At 32.3% G+C, this 15,383-nt stretch overlaps 1 protein-coding gene across 1 annotated transcript in view; it reads right to left on the bottom strand.

Annotated features, from left to right (window-relative positions):
- LOC147075270 (uncharacterized) overlaps positions 1–15,383 on the bottom strand; it is a 394,301-nt gene that overhangs the window by 67,852 nt on the left and 311,066 nt on the right. The window contains exon 3 of the mRNA XM_085942914.1: positions 12,897–13,047. Within this exon, the coding sequence (XP_085799040.1) occupies positions 12,897–13,047 (151 nt within the window). The remainder of the gene's footprint in view (positions 1–12,896; positions 13,048–15,383) is intronic.

Below are 15,383 nucleotides of genomic sequence, written 5' to 3'. Positions count from 1 at the left end.
AAATATGCACAGCAATTAAAATGATTGCTCGTAAATAAAATTATTTAACTGTTAAAACGACCATTTAAATATACAATAATATCCATGGATGTTGAATAATTAAATCGCATAATATATAATAATGTGTGTTTTGCACATTAAAATTGATAGAAGGTACATTAATATCACTGAATTATTATTACTACTAGTAACATCGGTTTGTGTATGTTCACATATTGCGTTGAGTGAATGCCTTGCAGAGATATGATAAATATGTACATTACTTAACATAACTTTCTTCTCAGCTGTTGTCTCATTACAGAGGATAATGGTTTTTATGAGTAATACTTATTCTTCACATACTATTCAGTGAGTATTCCAACATATTATCACTTAACTCCAAAATCAATAAAAAGTGATAAATTTGTCGCATTCCGAGTGTTAATTATCTCGGGGTATTAACTGTCAGGCGTAACGATTTTTAACGTGGATTCGTGCAGCCACACTACTTCATACATAGCGACAATCACATAATATTGAGATGCGACGATTTGGAAAATGAATACCAACATTGTAACTACAGTCACCGCCAAATTAAAGTTTTCATATTACACGGCCGCTAGCTATGATATGATTGAGTACCTTTGTTAACAACTAACTTTGATTTAACAAATGTTAAAGTGACATAATATAAAAAGTTAGTGCTATGGCTTATTTAAATATGCAGCGGGTGTAAACTGTCAAATTTAAATTTGGCTAACCGATTTGTATACGAAATGAACTACAGCGATATCCGTGTTATTTTGGATTAATAAAAATAACGGAAAAGTGTTAAAATGTTAAAAATGGTAAAAATGTGAAAAGTGTTAGAAAGTGAAATTATCGACACCAACAAAGTGGATGTCGTATTTGTGAATTAATTAGTATAGCGTGCGGATATTGTTCCTCTTGCTATTTTACCGTTTATGCTACTAATTGGTAATTCGAGTTATATGGCCACAAATTGAAGAGTTCATCTCAGACAGTTACTTGAGAGTCTGTTTTCTTCAATGTAATACTATTCAAATACATATTATAAATTATCAATTGAAACGTTTACGTGGTACCTACAACCCATAATAATAATGTTTCAAATTATTTTTCGACATCATTCGATATTTGATTTATTTATCTTGACAGCAGTTTTGGCAGAAAACTTAATAATCATTACATACAAAATGGTTTAATTTAATATATTTTTCGCTATAACTGACTAGTCTCAATATATAATGTTTATAAGGTTTCAAATAGTTTAACTGTGCAGTTTTGTTACTTATGAATGCTAAAATTTCATTTTTAGAACACATATTCTTATCATGCCCCCCACATCCTGAAGCGCCCCCCCAGGCTAGTAGCCCTCTACGTATCGCTAAGGATAAAAGCAGTGTGATGATCTTCACTACCGTTTTCCATATGATGTACGCGCTAAAATTTAACTGTATATTTAGTGTTTTTTTGTGTATTTTAATACGTACGTTTGAATTATGATGTTGTCGAGTATTAATACACAATTAAAAATTGTGTCATACAACCACATAATTTTCAATTAAAATATAATTGATATATATTGACTAAAGCAAATTTGTGATGTGTGTTTATCTTACTTACCTGGTCGACTCGCCTCGCCGGGTCCCTCTTGAGCCCAGGCACCCAGGCTAGAGCCCTGTCAGCACCCCTCTTGTGGGGTCCATGCATCTTATAATATAATGACAGTGTGTTGAATGTATTAAAAATAGGTATTTTATTGGACGATATTTTCCAAGCAATTCATTACCTACAAATATTGTTTTCACCACTTTTATTGAAGGTGTTAATTCGGTATATAAATCGTAATTAAATATATTCTGTGTTAGTTGTATATTTGCCATTAGTGTGTAATAGTACATAAAGAAACCGAAATGCCATATCCGGGTCGTACATAACAATTACAAATATAAAAGTACATAACATAAATCATTTAGAATTTTCATTGTGTCATATAAGTTGTTGATAATATTTATTAATTTTTAATTAATTTTATTATTTTATTTATTAAGGAAACAAACAGTTACATATTGATTACAAAAAAATAAAATATAATAATGAAAAGTTATTGCAACCAGCAAAGTTTCCATGCATAAATTATTATACGAGTAGTATAGTTAAGCCTAACAAGATATAGAGTAAGAATAACATAAATATAAAGAAATTTAATAAAAATGAGGAAGAATAATGAATAATTAAATTATACACGAAAAATAGCATTTAAAATATATATATATATATATATATATATACAAAAATTTGGAGACAGTGCGTTTAAATGAAACAGGTGAGTTAGTAAAAGGGTCAACGGTGGAGAAATACATATTGTAATTTAAACAAGAGCGCCGAATAAAAGAGTTTTGTGCATAATTAGAATTGCTACGACTGACATGGTACAAAGTTTGGTTTCGCGTAAGTCTTGATGGACAATGGAAACCCACCCTTTTGACTTTGCTAGTCAACAAAACCATTGATAATTTTAAAAAGAAAATATTGATCAGATATAGAACGTCGACTTTCCAAAGATGGTACCATAAACCACCATGGCACCATGGCATGATCACTAATTTGAATGTTTAAACTCATCTTTTCAATATAAGACTCCGTATGTAAGCAAACATTTCTCAAATGTGAACATGTACACCCTATTAAACATTATACATAATAAATTCTAAAATACTCTTTTTGTTCCGCGTAGGCCGTAGAAGCGTAGAGCTTTGAAACGTATACAAAAAAACGTAGACCCCAGAAACGTAGCAGCAATGTAAAATAAATACCGCTAAAATCGGAATATTTTTACACTTCCCGTTCATAAGAGGATAAACTTTTTCGCGGCTTAAAAACAATGCATGGTGAATGGGCGTTGCCTGGTACATGATGGCCGGAGGCTGTGTGTTTTTTTTGAAGACTGTACGTCGTAAACCAGCGGCGCAGGAGCGAAAAATCGAAATATATTTTACATCCTTTCTGCCTCGTAAATTTCCGTACAGAACTGCGATCATAACTCATTCATTCAACAATGTTTTACATACGTCATATATATGCGTGAAGTATTGATATATTGCTGTACCTTTTTATTCTATTATATATTGGAAAAGATTTAGAATATACATAATATTATACTTTGTAAATAGTAAATTCACTTACATATGTTTGTTTTAATCGTCAATCATTCTGAAAGTTAAATATATACTCAAATACGTCCCCTATTGGATTAAACTCAATGGCGAAGATAATGATTATTTAATGTTTATCTTGATTTATCAAAAACATAAAATAATGCAATTGGTATGAATAGTGCGAATCGATTTTGTATTCATCCGTAAGTGATGATATTTTAACTTTGCATTGTCATTAAAATAATTTGCATGAAATTATTAGTCAGTAATCGTAACTAATATTTATACGAAAATATGTAGCGCCGAATTTTGAAGAAACAACGAACATTCAGAAGTTGTCATTTAAAAATAGCATTTGAAATATTCAGTGCATTTTGTGTAACTATTTATATGAAATATTCGAGAACAATAAATACATATATTTGTTTAACTCAGTATTCCTATTAAAATAATATATTCATCACTGTTTAAGTGTATATGGTTATTCTTGTTGCTTGTTATATAATTATAATCGAACATCAATCACTTGAAAATATTTCATGCATAATATACCTACCCACTAGAAAAAATCTTTTTTACAATAAAATAGACTTGAACTTGTAACCGCTGGATTCACGCCAGTGTGCTTTACCAATTAAGCTACGGACATTCCACTTAACTATATCGAATTTAACTAGAAATTCTTACATGGAATGCTTTTCAAATTGCGTTAATAATGTTGGCTATAGGGTATATTCATGAGATGTTTTCAAATTATGTATGTTCAATAAATAGATTGTTACATTTTAAATCTTATGAATTATTCGTTGAAAAAAAAAAATAATACTACTACTACTTCATTACCCTTTATTACCCTTTATTACCCAAAAGCATAAGTTTGTGCCATTTCACTTGGTCCATCGCCAACTCTCGCGCCTCCCGCCATGTCAGACCCGGAGTGCGTAAATTGATTTTGTAGCACCACTGCAGGGCGAGGGAGGGTCGGGCACGGCGGCGGAACCGTTGAGACTGTGCCTCAAGAGTACAACGTGTCGCACTCTTTAGTAGCGTCCGAAACACATGTCCCAGACACGTGAAGCGTATCTTTGTGATTACCTCAATCACCGAGGGCTACAGTGTCGGCTCATGAACTCGAGTATTTGTAACGCCGTCGTACCAGTGTACCCTTAAGATATCGGTGTAGACATCGAATCTCAAAGCTCAAAAACAGAGACCTTTGAAGATTTGTAAGATGTAAGATTATATTATAATTATAATTGTTAACATTCGTCCAAATATGTTAAAATAAAACTTTTTATATTCGACTGTGGAAAGGAAAAAGGACGTAATCCACACAAATCGAATCTTACCGGAGGCAGAATTTTTTTATTATAGTTCTCGGTCAAAGTTAAAATTAAAAATATACATAACCTTGAAGTGCATGATAATTAATAATTTTATTTTTATTTTTCTCATCTGATATATATATATATATATATATATATACTTTCTTTTGAATTATTAATAACCATGTCCCTGCTTTTTCGTAAAAAGTGGTTGTTAGTAATTTCAACAATCACAAACATCCAGGCTTTCAGAAAAACACATAAATGTTGTGACATCACCGGCAATCGAACCCAGAACTTTCGGGTAGAAGGCAAGCGCCTTACGCACTGCGCCACGAGAGTCGCCTCCTCATCTGATGTTAATTATTGAGTTAAAAAAAAAACCAACAATTGTGATGGTTAAGTCGTTTTTCCCACGTCACTTCCTTCTTTTTTTTAAACTGTTATCAAATCGGCATTTGCAGCTTACATCATTTGGAAACAATGTGTATTTAGCCTGTACAACGTTATTATGCAATAAAACCAATTTTGAAAAAAACATTCCATTTTTAAAGTCGAAATATATTTGTGTACATCGGAATAAGTAAATGGTTTAATTATTATTATACAGTTATTATATTATGGTATATCATAACATTACAATATCAGTGGGTCTATTCTATAGTTATCGACCGCTAAAGTGATAAAGTGATAAAGTGATAAATATTATCAAATTTAGGGTAGGTTTGTATCAAAGTATTAGCACGTAACAATTACAATAAGATGTTTGTAATTGTTGCAATAAATGCTAAATTTTAACAGCAACAAGAGAGGTGCTGTAAAATATAGCATTTATTGCAACAATTACAAACATCTTATTATAATTGTTACAATAACTGCTAATACTTTGATACAAATCTACCCTAAGTTTGATAATGTTTATCACTTTATCAATTTAGCGGTCGATAAGTATAGAATAGACCAACATATCAGCTAATTGCCGTCTTCGATCGAGGGTGCGAGATTAAATTGCAGTACAGTTCCGTTTCCTGGACCAGTCGTAGTACATCCAGAAAGGCTTAGATACTGAGGAACTTAGGTACGTAAGTTACGCATTCAATAGATTATTGGTCTATAAACGTATTGGCTGTTCTCGATTTTCCCTGAGTTATGAGCTAGAGTAAATCATGCTTCCCCATTGTGGAAAATGTGGCCGAAACCCTTGATAATGGTTATCAGTTCTTTTGGCTTATTGGCTTATATTAAAAGTAAGCCTTCTAATTGGCAATGTTATCAGCCCAGGAAATTATCATAATGTTAATTTACAAAATCATCATCATCAGGGGCACCACAACCCGCTGTGGGTCCTGGCGTCCACCAACAGCTCCCTCCACCTGTCCCTATCCAGTGTGGCCGCTTTCCAATTTGGTACCCCCAGAATACGGCAGTCACTGGCAGCTCCATCCAACCAGCGAATCTTTGGTCTGCCTCTTCTTCTACGCCCTATTGGATTGCTGGACATCGCTCTCTTTGCCGGTTCATTGTCATTTATACGGTGCGCATGACCTAGCCATCGCAGTCTTCCAATCTTTATTGATTGAACTGCGCTGCAATCTTCGTACAGCCCGTAGAGCTCAGCATTATATCTTCTCCTCTGGCTTTACAAGTTTCTTGTAAAGAGTGCTTTTAGTTCGGCGAGATAGTATGCGGGACTTAAAATGTCTTAGCAGGCCAAAGTAGCATTTATTCGCAGACATGATTCTCTTGTTAATTTACAACATAACAATTGTTAATTAGAAAGTCTACTGGATTTTATATATGAAACACATTGTACATTGACATATGTTTGTTTTTCTATTAAAAGTATGTTGGTTTAAATTCGGTTGTTTTCTACCTCTGATATTAAGGAAAGAAGATAAAACAAAAAATACACCCCCCCTTTAAGTGATCTCGGTTAGCCGCTATTTTCTTATATCACTACACAAAGACAGTCACCCTCCCCTCACGCACGCCCCTGCTAACTAATATATGGGGGAATCAACAACAGAAGAAGTGGGTAGAGAAGTTTCAACGAAACATGAGCTATAAAGAAATAATACGTATGTCTTTAAATTAATTTTATAAAATATATTTTTATATATTTATGTACAGCTATACAATATAGCTACTAAAAATAAAGCCAATATATATCACATTTATCACTCTATATATTTAGGTAGTTATTGGGTAATTATCACAACGAGTTAACTGTCAACATTGACATATTTAACACCCCCTCTCTTGGCTGTGTTAACTTTTAGAGCGAGATAGAGTACGTCAATTAAATATTGAAAATTGAGATGCGAGATGCGATTATTTTGAAAAATAATCTACATCTATTTTATAGTTCTCTGCGAGCTGTCAAATATTGAGTGGCGAGTAGAAAAATATATTTATTTAAAAATATATACTATAATGACATGACCAATAAAATTTTAGGTTATGTTGATATCTTCAATTCTGTTTTGACGCTTCAATACAAAGTTTTGGGGTTCGGGTAGAAAAACAATGGATATGTTAGCACGAACATACCCGAATTTGACCGAGGTCCGAAAATTAGAGATGTATTTCGCACGACATGTGGACTACTTATGTCAAATCTTAACAGCCTACCTACAGCTTTCGGCACTGTTATATATACTAATTTAAAAATAAGTCTGGATAGAAATGATAATATACAGTTCATCCCAGTTAGATTGCATAAAAAGTTTAGTGCCTTGTAGAGTAGGTTCTCGCATTAACTCACCAGCAGCGATTTGCTTTCTGATAGCGAGCCGAGATAGCCGAGCCATCAAAATAAAGAGAGAAAAAACACAAACAGAATTGCTTAATACTTATTTACAGTGGTGGGTGTCCCCCGATAGCCTCGATAATACTATTATACTTTTGATGAGCGTTTTTATTTCGTATACCATTACGAGACTATATTAATATTTTATATTACCGATCTAGTTTCGAGCAATTTATGTAATTTATCTGACTGACGTAAATCTGGATTAAATAACAAAATGTACAGATACATACCATATTTTGTAATTTATAATAAATATGATGTTATTTTGTTATCAAAGTTATGATAATTTGATCTATGGGAAGGAAGCACATACGACAAACTAAACCATTCGAGAATGCAAATGTCATACGTACACTCTACGTCTCGTTAGTGCATCGTATTCTTAAATATGGGCCTGTCGGTAATCCGACAAAACAGAACATGAGGAAACAGAACAGTGCCAAAATAGAACAGCCTCTATTTATAAATTATTAAATACGTAAAAAACTTAAGTTCATAAAATATATATCATCATCATCATCAGCCTGAATCTATCTACTACTAGATGAAGGCTTCTTCAAGCTGCTTCCACTTCTCTCGGTCCTGTGAATTGCGTTGCCACGTACTTCCGCAGAACTTTATCATTTCATCGATCCAGCGGCCCCTAGGTTTACCTTGCGGACGTTTTGTACTTCTTGGATACCACTGGATGACTAGATTTGTCTAACGATTGTCTCTTCTTCGAGATATGTGTCCTGCCCATCTCCATTTAAGGCTTTTAATAAACTCTATTACATCGCAAACCCTTGTCTGCTTCCTTATCCACTCATTCCTCTTTTTGTCCTTTCGTGTTATGCCCAGCATGCACCTCTCTATACAACGTTGTGCTACTCTAAGTTTCTGGATCTGTCTTTTACTTAGGGTCCATGTTTAACACGCATATGTGATCACGGGAAGCACACACTGGTTGAACACTTTGCGCTTTAGGCACAGTGGAAGGACCTTCCAATATATATATATATATACTTAAGTATAAATATTTAATATATAATATCACTGCATGATGTATGAAAATTAATTACACAATCTAGGGTAAAGTAAGGCACGATTTCATAGTCAGAGCTGAACGATCATTTCAAAAATTAGGAAAAAAAAATTGGAACATAAAAAATATTACTGAAAACCGGTTATACGGTTTTAGCATTAGTACACAATAAATTAGCCGCTTTTAAAACAAAAATTTGTTTAGTTTTTTTTTTTTATAAAATAATTCTTTATTTAAAAAAAAATACAAAGTCGTACATCATTCAATTTTATATCATTAAGACCTTTTGGAAAATCATAGATTTCATGTTATAAACACACAGTTGTTTTTATTAGTGTAGGCATACCTGTTCAAAAATGGAAGTATAATAATATTATGTTTATTTTTTATTTAAATAGGTACGAGCCATAAATTTGAGGTAAATGCACTATTATTTTCGGCAACTAGTTTTTTATCTCTCTCTAACAGGCACCATTTGCAACTGTATTGTAATAATACACATTGTTTAAATGTGAAATTGAATTGAAGTACTTTTTCACAAAATTTATTAATGAACGTGAGCAGTTTCGTTCACTTTTTGGTGGTTATGATGAAGAAGGAGAAAGGGTCGTTGTTGCTTGGATGTTGAGAGAGGAGTTATTTGATCGTTACAAGAATACACTGCATACAATAACAAGGATGATAATGATGTACTGGTGAGATCGATGTGTTCAAGAGATTGATTATATTAATGAACTGAGAGACTTGATTCGAGTGGAATGACGTTGATTATGCCGAGTGAAGGACTCGTGATAATAGTAGTGCATCTCGTGATGGACTCGATGAGTTTAGTGAGGATTCTTGCATTGTCCTTACAATTTATACAAATGCAATACATAATATATACAAATAGATATTGTCGCAATTAACAATTATTATAACATACCCTACCGATCTAGTTATGATTGAGAAAATGCGGAAGAATCTATTGTGCAAGTACACATATTGTTTTTCAATTTGTGTATGAGTCAGAGTATGGACCTAATAGGTTGAGCAAGTGGCTGAGATCCATTTCTCGTAAAAACAAGGCCTATCCTATTAGGATTGGACATGGTCGAAAGAAGAAGAATTGTGTTGTTTTGACAACAAAACATATCTACCTATTACATTATGTCACTCATTTAAGGCTGAGTGGTATGATTTACAAGTTCTCTACAACTTCAATAAAACATTCTCAACTGATTTAATTTATTTAAAAAACAAAACATGATTTATATGTAAAACAAAATCGAATTCAGGACGTTCACAACATGACAGTTAAATTAAAAAAAGAACCAGTTAGAATTATGCAAGTTAAATAAAAACATCAAGAAAACATTAACCTCAGGAGAGAAATGGAAAAAACATAAACAATGTTAAACAATATGGTTGGGCCAATTATGGTTGCCTTTTCCTACCTACATCAAATCCCCAGATATTGTGGGAAGGCAGGGTGAAGTTACGTGTCATCGTTATTGTAGAATGCTAGTTAGCTCAAGTTACCTCAAGACAACGGGTGCGTATAGGCTTGATACAGCTAAACCGCAGTTTAATGATTAATTCGATTATACAGACTGATTCAGAAGTTATTCGTGGATCACGACCGAGTCAGCTTGATATAGTGTGATCGTCATCCAAGCGATACTTCTGAATACCTTGCAAACCGTAATACCGGCTCTTCTCATTCATCAACAGCATCAATAAAAAGTCCACCGGGCAACACAACAAACGATACCGGGCGAGTGATTGTGCAACCAGACCATGGAGCCAGCCTCAAAAGCAGTAAGGTTAGTACCTGGCATCCTAACATAACTCTCCCCCCAGCATCCACGTCCACCAACACGATCATTCCGTCACAAAATTACAGTCCACTATAAAAAAGCGTAACCACAAATATTTAAAAAAAAATAATATAAACAACATACCACTGAACATTTATTTGTCCCAGGGTAGCGTATTGACTGGTAACTATCCAAACCAACCTTTGCGAGAGTAGGGGATGAAGTTATACGGAATAAGTATTATATACTATTGTATTTTTTTTGTTTTTTACAATGTCCTTACACTAAGAATTTACATATAGTGAAACCATGAACTAACGAAGAATTAAAATAAATCTGTTATATACTTACTAGGGATTGCTATATCGGTATTTCAAAACCGGTATTTAATTATTTATCGATACCGAAATATGAGTTTCAAAAATCCAATATACCGGTATTTTCGGCATTAAGAAAGCATACACATTTATATTTTTCGAAAATGAAATTAATGATATTTTGACATTACTTACTAATATATTGTATATTACATTTAATGTATAAGTTGTATGCTGTCCAAATTCAAATATATTGACTGAAACTAACAAAGGTTAAATAATATTAAAACAAAATCCCTCAAATATATACTCATAGACAAAAAAAGATAACATTCGTGGCTAATATTTCCAATTATTTTATAACTATAGAGAGATTTTTCTGTATCTACCCAGACTTATTGTATTTGTAAAAATTAGCAGTCGTAAAATATTATGATGTATGCATATTTAGAAAGGTACTTTATGTTGCTATAAAATAGTGTTTTAAATAGATTTTAATAGTCATATTTATTGATAGGTACTTATTTTTTTCAATAATAATAATATGTTTTGACGAATACCGGTATTCGATAAGCAATACTGAAATAGCAGTATTGATATATTCATTCGGTATTGCAATCCCTAATACCTACCTAACATGTTATCAAATAGATTCACTCAGAGTAAAAATTTTGAAAAGTTAATTTCCTGAATTGGCGCTGTAAATATGCGTATAAAATTTATATTTTGGAGGGAAATTGATTTTCGTAGAACACGAGTATTTGGGAAAATTAGATTTGTAGAAATCTATATCATATAGGTCATGATTGTTTCTGCGTAGTGCGCTGAAATAAATATGACAATATAATAATCTGCTTTAGTAAGCAAAAAAAAATAAGGAAATAAACGGAGGATTGGAGTCATTACAATTTTACTGCGGTATACAGGGTGTCTGGCATTATGATGCAATAAGTAAATATATTTTCAAAGAAAAACTGCATATATAATAATGTGTCATTTGAAGGTTTTTGTGATGACAACTTACTTTGTCATTCATCTTTTTTCGATGATGTGATCTCGGGAGTAATTGAATGGAGTCACGATCCTCAATAATGATGAAGATGGTACAGGAGAAAAGTAATATCTTTCAATAATAATGATATATTAATTTTGTTAAGTATCAATTAATACAACTAGTCACCTCAATACTACAACTAGATAACTCTGATTTGATCATTGTTGGGAAAATTAAATTTAAACTTTACTTGATTAACATAAATCTCGGCTATAATTATTATTTTAAGTAATAATTACAAGATAAAAAGAACTTTTTAAATACAACGTTTTTAAATTTTCTGTTGAATCATATAAACTTGACTTGACTAGCTTAAATGATCAAAAAAAATGTACTTGATAGAAATACTGAATAATGAAATGTCCTTCCATATTGATTTCCATAGTAACGCACGTATATATTATTTAATACTTTAGTTGCTAGGATCCCCTATCAACCAATAATGGTATCGAAATAACTTTTCATACAAAACAGAATTAACTCAAAATGAAATCAATTCTACTTAAAGATGGCTAAAAGTATTAAAAGAATGCATTGGCATTGTGTTCTGATATATTCTAAAAGTTTCAAATGTCTAGCTAGTCGGGAAGTTAGTTAAAAATCGATTGCAAGATTTGTACCAGACAAATAAGAATACGAGCTAAGAAAAACGTTGTAAAAATGGAAAATTTTGCTTGTCTAATTGGGAAGAATTAAATAATGTTCAATTGTATAAAAAAATTGTAGATATTTTATTATTCAATGCATTTATAGTTTTAAAGTTATCTAATATTTTCAAACATAAAATGAATACAATTCCCATTAACTTCTGACTTACCTAGTTTTATCATTTTTTAGAAAAGGAAATGTAGAATCATATTCAATAGTTACCTATCATAAAAACTGTGAAAATCAAGTTATCTAGTTGTAGTATTGAGGTGACGAGCTGATCTCTTAATTTACAAATTAAGATGAGGAAATATATTGTACAAATAATCTAACTCCAGGTTAGTCCAAAACACCAATAGTATTAATAAAAAATGCGCAATTACCATACAATTTCACTGCAAATAGAATAATTATTCGTTCGAAAAAATATAATAATAATAGCGAATCACTTAGCAATTAAAAGCTACCATATACATAGCGATAAAATCAAACAATGAAAAAGTATTTGTCTCACTGTGTTTGGGGTGTTAAAACAATGGTAAGGAGATTTTTCTCCATTTTCACACCCTGGTTAATAGAGAGTTAACTCTATTACGTATCTCCTTAAAACTTAATCAGTTAAGCAATCCAGCGACTTCAAGGACAGCGATGTGCAGTAAATTATTGACACCAATAATATGTTTGCGATATTTCTATAAAAAAAATCCAAAAATATTTTTTATTTAAATTATTAGTGAGGTTTTTATAACAGCTTACCTGAATCCTGTAATATTGGTAACAGGAAGTCCTTGAGAATCAAACCAGGCGCTCTCTGGTCCACAGTCTGACTGCGCCCCTTCCCAGCTACGTAACTCCAGCTCAAGATAGTCAGGCATCGGTCCTTGGGCTGATGATGGTGCCACCAGCACTGGAAGAAAGAAATATAATATGTTAGTGCTTTTGAGAAAGAAAATTTTAGATTCATTTGTATTTTTTTATTATTCCTGTACATAGATACGTTTCCTCAAAATTCATTGGACTGAGATAGTTACAAAATAAACTAATGAATGGGAAAAGATAGGGAAGTTCTACCAAGTATCAACACTAGATAATTTATTACAGAACCTTGGCCACATCTATACATGATATACATGAATATATAAAAATACTCCATTATCAAACTCGTTATTATAGAAAAGATCAACAGTAAACAAAACAGAGTAGAATACCGCATTTTGTGACTCGATAACCTCCATGATTGGTACGAATGCAGCTCCACTTAACTATTCTGGGTACCTGACGATAGGGAAAAGATTCAATTCAATTCAATTTATTTTTTAATATATCGTAGACATTACAAATTATAAGTTTAAGACGTTCACAACATGACATGAAACATAAGTAATAAAAGCGATACAAATGAAAATATAAAAAGAGAACATACTATAAACATACAAAAGCAGTGAAAATACAATTATACATCTATAGAAGTTCAAAGAAGTATTTATACCGAGTTTGCTAAGGAGACCCTATCGCCATGATCGTGACCGACCTCCGAAATAGGATGGCATGCAAAGAAGAAGATAATTCTTACCCAGCCTTACTCTACCTAGACCGTTGTTATGACTTATGAGAGTGATATATGTGGATGAATAATATCTTAATTGCAAGATATGTAGTGTTTTTAATTTGCTCCTCAAATTTTTAAGGTCTCGACCGCGATGTTAATTTTCTTTTTTGTAGCCAAGTATCTGGTTGATGTCATTGTGAGAGAAGAAGTGGATTATATTAGGGATGGAATTACTGAAACCAAGTGGGGAAGGAATGAAGTCAGTATGGATAGACGATGATTGGCAAACACTAGACGGCAATTGCATGTCCAGGGTGTGTATTCGATCTTATATTGTTACACAAAACAAAATAGTTTTTCGGCATGTGTATTACAAGTTAAGTAGGTATTAGATGTAGATATTAAAGTCATCTGAGATTGATTTTACACGTAAATCGGCATTTCTTTAGGGCCCTTTTCAGTGACGTCCCTAGACAAAATGACACCCCTAGACAGTGCGAAAATGCCGATTTTTTATACAGTAATTTTTATCATCCTTTCATGACCCAAATATCTAAGAAATGTGCTGTATGGATACATTACTAACAAGATATAGGTATACCACTAAATCTAATTTAAATGCCATCTCTGTTTCAGTAAACAATATTACGAGTCTACAGTTTCAGATAGGTACATTTAAAAATACAACCTGACAACTTCCAAAACTCTCGAGCGACTGGCAAATATATTTGGATAAATTTTAAATTAGGTATGCATGTGTCATTGCTGTTCACCAAGAACGTGACGTCCAAGGACAATCGAAGTAAACTAGACATCGCAAACCCAACAAAAAAATAAAGTCATGTTAAAAATTTTATAGTACTTACCAAATTAATATATTTTGTTTCCAACCAGTGAGCTGATTTTTTTAATGGTAAGATATTTTCGATATTATTAAGTTTAGCTTTCTATGTATACCTAATGATTCTCCTCGACTTGCCGCCTTTTGGGTAACTGCCGCCCCCAAGTGACGCTCAATCTGCCTACCCCCACGGGACGTCACTGGCCGTTTTTAAGTTTGATTTGAATGTCACTCTATTACCGCCTGTTTGCAGCAAGTTATTGTAGGTCGGGGTTAAGAAGATAATACGGGTAGAACTAGCTCAAACACTTGACATTCAATATTATGTTACTTTATTAGAATAAAGGGTTCTCTGGAGTGATTTGAGATGTTGAGTGTAGCTTTTAAATATAGAAACGTTATTATTAATACTATCGACCGAGGGCTGTATTATTATTGATTATTATCTAATGATCTATTATTAGTGTTTTGACGATGTATACGCCTATTGATTGTATTATTAGTGATTTTTACAAACAATTCAACTATTAATATTTTGTTTGTTATATTTTTATTGTAATGCTTGACTTAATAGTTAGGTAGGTGATAAAGATTTTACCTACTTTATTGTATTAATTTATTATACAAGTTAGAATTAACTATATTCGTTGTCAGTGTGTTTTTACGTTTTGGTGAGTGCACATAGTGCCTGAAGATGCCGAAAGGCTAAGCCCGGGTCGCAAAAAACGACTCAAATGGAATAGTACAAAACTTAAATCCATCAGAAAAATGTAACATCACTAATCTTATTTATAAAATTTAAATCAGCACGGCACACACCAATAATTAAAAGATTAATTAATTTTGACGTTAC

The sequence above is a fragment of the Rhyacophila brunnea genome, unplaced genomic scaffold, assembly GCF_057557595.1.
Source record: "Rhyacophila brunnea isolate RB1 unplaced genomic scaffold, BYU_Rbru_1.0 scaffold_15, whole genome shotgun sequence".
In the NCBI taxonomy this organism is placed as follows: domain Eukaryota; kingdom Metazoa; phylum Arthropoda; class Insecta; order Trichoptera; family Rhyacophilidae; genus Rhyacophila; species Rhyacophila brunnea.
The sequence above is the reverse complement of the archived record's forward strand: the minus strand, read 5'-3'. Positions and strand labels throughout refer to the sequence as shown.